The 11568-nt window shown below is 27.1% G+C and overlaps 1 protein-coding gene across 1 annotated transcript; it reads left to right on the top strand.

The window, feature by feature from the left end:
* The first annotated feature begins 6417 nt into the window (after window positions 1-6417).
* Window positions 6418-8129, top strand: LOC114394931. The gene is made up of 4 exons (XM_028356613.1): window positions 6418-6648; window positions 7078-7203; window positions 7336-7506; window positions 7934-8129. Exons 1-4 carry the CDS (start codon window positions 6571-6573, stop codon window positions 8030-8032), a joined length of 474 nt encoding a protein of 157 aa, XP_028212414.1. The 5' UTR covers window positions 6418-6570; the 3' UTR covers window positions 8033-8129.
* The last annotated feature ends 3439 nt before the right edge of the window (window positions 8130-11568 follow it).

Here is an 11568-nt window from a genome sequence, read left to right as displayed (position 1 = left end):
ATCTGGGTCGGGTGAATCCGAACTACTTGAAGCTAATGCTAGGCCCAGACTTACTGGGCTTGAAATGAATGAGTAATTTTAGCCCATTATCTCATTGGGTGTCAACCAAGGTGATTTATAACCCTTTATTTTTTTAAAAACTTTTCTGTTTATTTTTCATAAAAAATATACTAGTTGAACATTAATTTCTGGAACGTTTTTATTGTATTTTGGTTCTATTACTTGTAATTACTCTCATTTAGTTAGCATAGCTTTCTAATTAATTGTTAAAATTAAGTCCACATCTCAAGTTTAATACACGGATTAATAAAAAGTGTTGTAATAGAGATATCAACAAGATTTAACACAGTTGATAGATGATTGAATTTCTTAAATATGTATTTGTTGGTTATGCGTATGAAGAAGACTTTGTTGAAAAAGATAAAATTCACTTTAATTATTTTTAAGCCTCTAAGAGTTAATCTCATGACCATGGCTTGTTTCCAGGAAAAAAAAAATGTAAAAGTTCCATGATACAAAGCACTAGTATATATGTACATGGAAATTATTCATCCAACAGGAAGATAAAAAGATACAAAAACTCTCTAAAATAAAAAAAATACAAGTTTTTTTTAATATATGTTGTTATATAATGATATTTGTATATAATTCAATTGTAAATTATAGAACATAGATCTATCTATATAGACAGAAAAATAGATCATCATTGAGCATGTTAATAAGAAATATAAATAGTCAAATTTGTTATCGAAAGTATGATACGATGATAAATTGGTCCTTAAAAAATGAAAAACATAAATTTAATTTCTAAATAGGTAAAAAATGCAAAAAATTATTCTTGTCATTAAATTTGTGAAACTATTTTGTCATTAAATTATAATTTTTAATGATTAATTTGATAATAAATTATATTTTCAAGAACTAACTTGCCATTAAATTATTTGCAAGACTAATTTATCATATTTTTTTACATATTCAATAATTAAATTTAAATTTTTATTTTTTAAGAATCAATTTATTGGTATTCTATACTTTTAAAATGAATTTAACTATTTAACATGAGAAATAAGAGTATCACCTACATGCTAGCAAGATGCCAAATTTCCAATAATCATACTAAAACATTACCTCGTACATATCATCATATTCATTAATAAAAAGCTAGCATCTTTTGATTCAAGTTAAAGGAGTTCAAATCTTTTAAATTAAGTATGTGTGGTTAACTGATAAAAAAAAATCATTTTTTTTAAGAACAAGTTACTATTTAGAGGAGTTTTAGCTTTAGTCTTTAACCCTACCAAAAAGTCATCAAATTCAAATTAAACGGGAGGATAGAGACACACTTAAAAACCAATATATATATATATATATATATATATTCTCGTCAATCGTGGAACATGTGAGTAAGAATAATCAAATCTGAAACAGAATCTTATCAGCTTCTCCAACTTTATTGCAACTGCCAAGTCCATGAAAAAGGACATTCGGACTCCTTGCTCAGGCTAAAATGTGCTATTAATAGGTTCAAAGCATAAGAAGAAATAGGAAATAGCATAAGGGAGGGCCAGCAATATTTTATTTTCTTCGATCCATCTTTTTTTGTGATCATTAATATCTGGTTTCGATCTAAAATAAACTGGAATAATGTGTAATTACCTGTGAACCTCACCATACAGGCCAACTCTTTTTATTTTATGTATCCACAAAATTACTTGCTCAATTATTGATTTCTGAGCCAAAGCTAGGGAATGTGATTTTGATTGAAATGATCGCACCCAAAGTGTATATATTACATAAGGTTGCTGATCGATAGACTTTTAACAGACTCATGACGACTCAAGACAAATTGCTTACCTGTATGATTTTGTATCTTTTCCACATTTTCCTGATACCATCAAATATATGGACTATTCAACAACAAAAAAATACTCAAAAAAAAAAAATACAAATATATGGATAATGACTCGGACACGTTCATTCAACTCAGAAAATAACGATTATATATATAGATAATGTAAATAATTCTTACACTTTCAAATAGTCATTAAAATAATCATGCATGCATAATTTTATCAACTTTTATAATAATTATCTTAAAAAAAAAAAATTTAACATGATTTTCTATTTGCAGAATATTATTAATTAGTAACATAGAAGTTGAACTTTTGTAAAAATATCAATATTTTAATTTTAATTTTTGTAAAAATTATTTATTGATAGCCCTTATACTATTTAATAAAATAACTTGGTTTTAATTCTTTATTATGACCTAGGGTTACATGCATGTTATGTTTTTTTCCCCTAGTCTTGGCCATATAGCGAACATAGTAACTTAAAAAAAATTAATAATTTCTAAGTAAACTGGTCTTTTGAGAACTCATCAAAATATGGCCAACAACTCAAAATACAACATTTCCAACACTTAATTAAAGTAATTAGGAAAACCTTGATGAATGGTGAACATTATGGGATCTAAAAGAGTACTCTAGGAGAGTTCAGAGCATATAAGGCAATAGACAAGGTAGGAGCAGGATATATGTATGGAGGATATTGTTTTGTTGTGATGATTAATGGACACAGATGTGAATAGAGGTGGGTACCTGATTTGTCCTTGTGGAATGGTGACAATACTGGAAGCAACACAAGGAAGTAACAGCTCTAAATACCAAATACGTATGATATGATCTAAGATCCGTCTCATTATATATGTGTGTGCATGTAGACATCTGAATCTATATGTATAATTCAATTCATACTAGATGCTTCTGAGTACGTGCTCATTCTCGATAAAATTTTACGCTCGATAAGCATTTTTCAGAAGTTTTACGGATTTGGATTCTCTGCATTCACACAGTCATAATTATGGACCGTTTGATTTCATCATATGGTTAGTATTTTTTAGATATTTTTAAAGTTGAAGTTATTAAATGACTTATGAATTGTTAGATCTTCACTGCTAGTCGACGCTTTTAATCATCTGACTACGTGAATGCCTGATTTCTCCGATGGCAGAGAATTCAAATCCAAGTTTTGCCTAACATGTCTTGGAAAATTGACTTTTGCACTGCATTATAAATCATAAGTTTAAAACTTTATTATCATTAATTATTATTCCTAAAAACTTTATAACCCCTAATTGATATATGGTTTTGTTAACCAGTGCTCATGGGTTAAAAAACTAAAAAAAGTAAATATTTAGGAAATTATAAAAAAAAAATTATAAACAACACAATTTTATGCATTCGAATAAAAAAATTATTTTTAATTCCTTAAAAAATATGCTAAAGAAACTTATTAGCATTTTTCATCAATATAAAGTATCACATTTAACATCACATATGACGCTGACAAAAAAAAATATCTTGATACTATATATTATGAGTGCAGATAAAATATATATTATGAGTCAAAAAAACTATATCTCAATGCAGTTAAAAAACATACATATCTCAATAATTTTTACAATAAATTATACTAACCACTCATGACAATTTATGAAATTATTTTCATATATAGTTAGTTAGATACTATATGATATATAACCATGTTGTACATACCCTGTAAACCCGTATACACACACACTCACACACACACACACATATATATATATATATATATATATATATATATATATATATATATATATATATATATATATATATATATATATATATATATATTACTTTCTATCTTTTTTATGTGTCTTTTAATTAGTTTCTCTCGCTGTTAAAAAAAAAACCATCAGAACCGATAGTGATGATATTATATTGGCACATTACTAAATGATAATGTAATCAAATATAATATAAAGATAAAATTATGTCATCAAATGATTGTATAATTAAAATGTTACATCATCAAATGAAGATAAAATTATGTCATCAAATGATTGTATAATTAAAATGTTACATCATCAAATGATGATGTTATTAAACACAAAATGTAATAGTAACAAATTTACAAGGATTAAAATATTTTTTTTACTGGAATTAAAAGTAATAAATGACATATTTAGGAGATAAAAAAATATTTAAGCATTCAATTAAATATTAAAATACTCCTCATCGCTATATATATTTGCACCCCATTTTCTTCTCCACCCCTCCTTCTCAAAGCTCCATCCTTCATGTTTGGTTCAAAGTGCGACAAGCGATGGTCTAGATTTTAGATGCCTGAACTCTGCGACACCGAACTCCTTGAGTGGCAGTGGGTTATCCACAAAATCACTTTGATGTTTAAGTTAGCAAAAACAACCTTACTTTAGGTATATATATTGTAATAAATGTGTGTACTTGTAACAATGATACTTGAACTATAAGATGTGAATGGTCATTGACGGAGCTATTTGAGGGCGGGGGAGTCACGACGCCCCAAATTTTTTCAAAACATATAAACTATATAGGCATAGATAATTGGCCATCCCTTAATATGATATAATTTTTTTAACATGTGATTGTAAAAAGCAAAGTGGACGAGACTCTTCTTAGAAACAAAACTTTTCATATAATAGTATTATATTAATGCTTAATTACTCATTTAATTTTTATAATTATATAATTTTTATCCTAATTCTTATACTTAAATTTGTGTATTTTAATCTTTACACATATTATTTTTAATCTTTTTTAATTTGTATCATTTTTATTTCTTTTAATCCATACCATTTAAACTCATAATAAGAACTAAAAGAGATTAAAAATATTATGCATAAGGATTAAAAGAGATGATTTTTAAGTATAGAAACTAAAAGATAAAATTTATATAACTATAAGGATCAAAATTGAACTTTATATTAATATATATTTAAATATAATAATAATTTTATTTTGTTAAGTTCTAAGAATTTATGTTTATGCTTGTTTTAAGGTATTATTCTACAAAATATGGATTGATAGCTTTTTTTTAATCAATAATTATAATAATTATATTTAGTGATGTATTTTGATTGGCAATTGTGGATAGACAATTTAAGTCATAATCTTGTTAATAATGTATATTTTTTATTGTCAACTAATTGAAATACCTTTTATTTGTTAGATTAATTTAATATGTGTTTATATTTTTCATTACTTTCTTTTATTTATTTATATAATTATGTTTTCACCAAAAAAATTATATAATTATATTAATTATATTATTTTTGAATTTTAGTAAATTCAAATGAAAGATGGTATCTCAATTCAACATTCATGACTAAAAGTTTTTAGTATGAGAAATTTTGGTGATAATATTTGATAAATAGAATTTGCATAAACAAACTTGAGGGTGATAAGTGTGATAATGGAGTATATAGAAGTAAACATTTAATTTAATGTTTAAATATTTTTTTTGTTCTTACAAATGTCATTTTTTTACTTTTTATTCTTGCATATATATAACTTTTATTTTTAATTCTTAATGATATCATTATTTGATGGTGTAGGCGACCTATTTAATGATATCATTTTTTTTATTAATATGATAATGGATGATTTCATCATTTGATGATGTGATACTTAATGACATCATCATGATTTTAACTTGACATCATCCTTGTTAGAAAAGGCACAGACAAATTATATTAAAACAAAAAATTATTAAGACCAAAATCATAAAATTACATATTAATTTATTGGGATATATATAAAAGCCTTTACTTGTATTTAATTTGCACAATCGGAATCCAATATTATCATTTAAATTTCACTTTCATGAGGGAAAGTTAAATGAAAGAGGGTTTGAATTAATGTCTAATATGAAAAAGAAGGATAGGAGATGGCTCGTGTGGAGAGAGAAGGAAAAATATGACAAAGTTTCATTGCTGGTGATACAAGAGAGATCGCGCGGGAGTAGAGAGCCTAAAAAATTCCCCGTGAGGAGTGTTTGGATGCATTCCAAAATCAGAAGTAAACATCCTTTGATTTGTTGCTTCTCCTTCACTTCTTTCGATGGCAAATTTTCACTCACGAGCTCATGATTCCTCTTCCCCCATACTCGCCAACTCACAACTTGATCATGCTAGCTATATATATATATATATATATATATATATATATATATATTCCAAATTTAATTTCTCGTCAACATCATATCTATGTAACTAAATAAAATAAAATATATGTAATAAACAATACACGTGTAAAATGAAAGGTGACTGAAGTTGGATATGATACCTAAATGAGTACACGTTATATTCTTTTAGTTGACTCAAACTTGCACTCACGTCAATTAAATCAATTCTTAGCGAGAGGAGATAAAAATAATTCTTTTAAAAATAGGCAAATTAAGTAGGAAGTTCTAAAATAATTAATTAGTATATTGCAAAAAGGGTATTTGTGGAAGTTCAGTGAGAATCTATGCAGTATTTGTTTGTGAAGAAACTGAGACAAATAGAGACAATCATGTGGGATTCCTTGCAGAACGTCGTATAGATTTGAGAGCCCATATCCCCTCTTTTAAAATACCATAGAGATCAGCAAATTAAGTTCATAACAAAAGAAAAAATCAGCATCACAGAAAAGAGAAAGCTAGCTAGCTAGGCCACCAGAACGATCACTTACTTAGAGAGCAAAAGAGAGCACAATAAGAAAAATGGTTTCTAGAGAGCAAAAGAGAGCAACACTGAATGAGAAGCTGCAACTTCTTCGTTCTATAACCAACTCTAATGCTGTAATTAATTCCCTGCATTTTTTTTTCTTATATATATCTTTCGTTTCATTTGATTTTCTCTATGAATACTCTCAGGGAAATCAATCATGGCGATTCCATGTTGAGTCAGCATTGTTATCCTCCCTTCTGTTCCACTTCCTACTTTTATTCTTTATTTTTTGTTTGTTGAAATATTCGTATCATCGTTTGTCTTCTATGTATTGTATACTATCATTCCCATATATCTGGGTAGAAAATTGAAACACAAACTAATTAGAAATGAAGATTGTTAAATATATATTGTTGATATATTATATTGTCCTTAATTAATTTAATACATTAACTTATGCGCATATATTCCTGTACTTATCAATTACATATATGGTGCTTAATTTATTTGAGATAGTAAATTATCTAATAGTTCTTGTTCTTTTGCTGGGTTGGTGGCAGCTAGACAAAACCTCGATCATAATAGATGCATCAAAGTATATCGAAGAGTTAAAGGAAAAAGTAGAAAGACTGAACCAAGACGTAGCCAACGCACAAACTTCCAGTGACCAAAATACTTTGCCTATGGTATATTAGCTAAAATTTAACAGCTTCCTCTGAATATTTATGTGTGTGTTAATTTCCAAGGTCTTATTATCAACTTACAAGGTCTCTAAAAGAAATTGATTGGAATTGCATTTTCTGGATGGGCATAAACAGGTTACAGTAGAAACCTTAGAGAAGGGATTTCTTATAAATGTTTTTTCAGCAAAGAGCTGCCCCGGTCTGCTTGTTTCCATATTGGAGTCATTTGAAGAGATGGGTCTTCATGTGCTTGAAGCTAGGGTTACTTGTAAGGACACCTTTCGATTTCATGCTGTTGGAGGAAAAGTAAGACACAATATTGTTAGCATAAATTTGTATATATTATAGATGCTTTCTACCTAACTAGTTCAATGCATGCATCAATATCATTCAGTGTTTCTTTTCCCTCTCATTACTCTATATTTTTGTAGGCCACATGCGTTGTCCTTGTATATATAAAACATTCCTCTTCTATCTGCTTCTCTCTCTCGCTCTCATCCTTTAGAAGAAAAGGCGAGAGGGACCATGTTGCTGTGCATTGAAATAAGTGTATAATGTATTTTAAATTATAATCCTATAGAATCTTTAATTCCGTCAATTAATTGGCTAATACGAACAGAAGCAAGCTAGTTAGGTTTCGAAGTATATAACTTAAATATTTTCATGTTTATATTGTCTTGTTCTCTCCATATTTTCATGCATAAGAATGACGAAATAATGTAACTTTTTGTAGAATGAAGAACAAGGTGATGAGGACATTGATGCACAAGCTGTGAAACAGGCAATGGGACAAGCAATAAAGAACTGGAGCCAAAATGCTGACCAAAAGTAACAAAATGTCAGCTTTTATATTTATGTTATTTATATCTTTTGTTGTCCATTTATTAAATTAGTTTATGCATTTTCTCTTTCATGTATTAAGCCTAACTGGTAGTTATATTGATCAAGGAATCGAGTTTCTATGATTTTTTATCAAATTTATATATATGGAGCTAGCCAATATATATCAAGTTTATGTATATATGCATATATGCACGTTTTATTTTAGAATAATGACGAGTTCCAAAATTCATTTAATTTTTCACTTTCTGATGTATGGCAGTATAATGTTAGAGTTTCACTAAGATTTTCTTATTTCAAATCGTGCGCATGTGCTTTTCTGTAAAACAAAATTTTCAGCAAAGAGTACGATTGAATATACAAGATATCCAGTGATACAAATGAAACATGAAACGACACCGTACAGAAACAGTGAGGAAAAAAATTATGTCTCCAGTTTTGAGGGATAAAATGAATGAAGTACTACAAAACTAACAAATAAGTGACCTGGTGAAGCAGCAAGCACATATCCAAAGCTGACACTTGTATACATCACGAATAGAGCAAAATAAACAATATCTTAAACACAAATAATCAATTATGAAGTGATGCATCTTCCTTCAATAAAAAGTTCTTTACATATCTTATATAGAAAGAAAAAATGGTCTCTGGTAAACAAACTAGACATGTAAATTTAGACACACAGGTGTATCTTTTTTACATATGCTGATTAGTATTTTTAAAATATTGATTAAAAAATTAAAAGAATAAATTTTTATTGAAATATGTAAAAATATACTGTTTATAATTTTTTTATACTCTCCTATAATTTTATAATATTTTTTAAAAAATTCTTTGTCTAATGTTCTAAAAACACTAATAATACCAATTAGAAAGACCCTGTCTTTTTAGTCGTGGACAGAACTGTTTTGGGTACTAAGTACTAACAGAGAGGATTGTAAACAATTGTGCGTGGGACTTTTAGGCCATTAACATAATTACTAACTTTCATAAAAGGATGCACTAAGATATATAGGTCCTATTGAATTCTTACCACCCCTGGCAAAGCAGAAAGATATTGTGCTTGTCTTTTATTCGTTTAATTTCTTTTGAAGAAGGAAGAATATTTAGACTAGATTGGGTGCAATCGATTTTACTAGCTAGTGTGTTCACTGTGAACGCTGATGAAAAAATATATATTAGAATGGACAAGCTTTTCACACTTTCAACAATCGATTTTTTTTAAGCTTGGACATTCACGGTGAAATATACTTTTTTGTAGTAATTGCTTTCACATAAATATATAATTAATCCTCAAAATTAAAAGGGTAGGGCCTGATCACATGCAATGTTATAGAGTAGAGCGATCATGTCAATGCAGCAATTTTGTGCAGGAATGGGAGGCCCATAGTTTGCAGTACTGACTGTTATGTCAGTGGGAATTTGTTCACTAAATGGTAAATCCAGCAACAAAGTTCCTGACAAAATCCATGTCCTCCGCTCGTAGATTGATTGTGTCCTTCAAATCTGACATCCAAAATGTAAGGGTTTATCAACAAACTAGGATTATGTTACAAATTGAACATTATATATATATATATATATATATATATATATATATAATCATTTGATAATAAAAAAAAAGAGTTATAGATATCATAAGATTATCTTTATTATTTCATTTGCATGCGCACTCCATATGAGGAATGCTGATGGTGATGGATGTTCACAGTTGCTCCTATGGTGATGATGGTAGAGGTGTTTGCATTATAGTCCAAAGCAATTCAATTCCAACAATATAAGAAGGAATTTGAATCTCTCTTATTCTTGAGTATCCTATAAAATAAAATATTTTTATTTTCCAATATCATCATATTCTATTATATCATCATAAGAATAATTTTTAAAAAAATAAATATGAGTCATATCGAGCCCCCTAATATAATTATTAGAATCAAATTGATAAAAATCATAATTTATATAAGAATTAATTAATGTAACTTATAGCAATATAAAATCATCATTCCTCATTGAATTTTTGGATAATTTCAGCTCGTACTATGGGTATATAATACTAGTTTTGTATAAACTAAATAATCAACTGAATTGAATTACCTGTCAAAAAAAACAGAACTGAATTAAATTAATTTTTAAAATTATGATTAGAAATGTAACATAAAAATGGGGAAGGAATATCATATGTAATATCATTAAATCTAAGAATCTTTGAGTGTAATTTGCCCTTTATTTATGTAAATGATAATCTAAAAGTTTAAAAATATTTTTTTAAATGCTAGCTATCAGAACCTTTGTGTGTCTTGTTTAAAAATCTCAAAGTGAGTTTTTCTTTTTATTTAGTGTATAATAACAATAACAAGGAGTATATCTACTCTAATATCTCTCCCACTAAGTTAACTCTAATAGTTCAGAGTAAGTACGTTTGCTTTAATTTGTTTAAGCTGTTAGATCTTAAGAACTTTAGAAGCCTGATTTTTTATGAGTGAATAGAGTTTAAGTAATTGAGTGATTTATTTCTGCAAAAATATTTAAGTACTCTCATAATCCTTTTTTATGCATTTTAAGTTTTTTTTAAGCTACCAATATTAGACTTTTTTTTGCAATATTATAATATTGATACATAATATTTACGGATAAGTTTATTGTTACTTTTTCTCTAATTATAAGATTATTTTTTAAATTTTATTTATTCTTTTTTATAAGATTATTTTTTAATTTTTAGATGCACGAATTATTTTTTTTTATATAACCTTACTTAATTATTTTCTGTTTAAATATTAATAAGAAACAATTAAGTGAATAAAGAAATAAGAAATAAATAATTTTAAAATATTAATATAATTAATTGATATATTTAATGTGATTAACTAATTTTTTTTAAAGGACCTAAATTATTTAAAATGTCTTATAATTAGTAACGAAGAAAGGAAGTATTAGTAATATTTTAAAAGTTAATTAATTGTTTATGTAATTAATTCCACGGAAATCCAAACTAAATAGACCATGACATAGTATTCAAGAATGAAGACATCAGATAGGTTGGTTGCTTGTTTGTCTTTGATGGGCTTTCTACCAATGGGGTCAGGCCATGCTAAATGAGGCTCGCAATGAAAGTCGGAATTATGCCTTTGATGTGGGCTGTAGCATCATTTTGTTGATATAAATTTATATAATAAAATTTAAATAACTAATATATTTTTACCAGTTTTTATAATTAACAATAGACAAACAATTTTGTTGGTTTAAAAAAAATGACATATATCATCAATATATTAAAGTTTAATATAATGCTTTATATTATTAATAGAAATCTATAATATTTATAATAATAGAGATAATACTAATGCTTCATACTTTCTGTATGCAAAGTGTATAAAAAAGTGTTTTAATTGGTATAAGAAAAATCAATAATAAGATTTCGAACATACAAACATGGTTGAGTCATGCATTGAAATGTATTATTAGCGAGAGGAATTTAAGTAACCTGCCTAAATTATTTATTACTTTTTAAATAAATATAACGTGTCAATA

The sequence above is a fragment of the Glycine soja genome, chromosome 18 (genome assembly GCF_004193775.1).
Source record: "Glycine soja cultivar W05 chromosome 18, ASM419377v2, whole genome shotgun sequence".
Classification (NCBI taxonomy): Eukaryota; Viridiplantae; Streptophyta; class Magnoliopsida; order Fabales; family Fabaceae; genus Glycine; species Glycine soja.
This window is presented reverse-complemented; position numbering and strand designations above follow the sequence as displayed.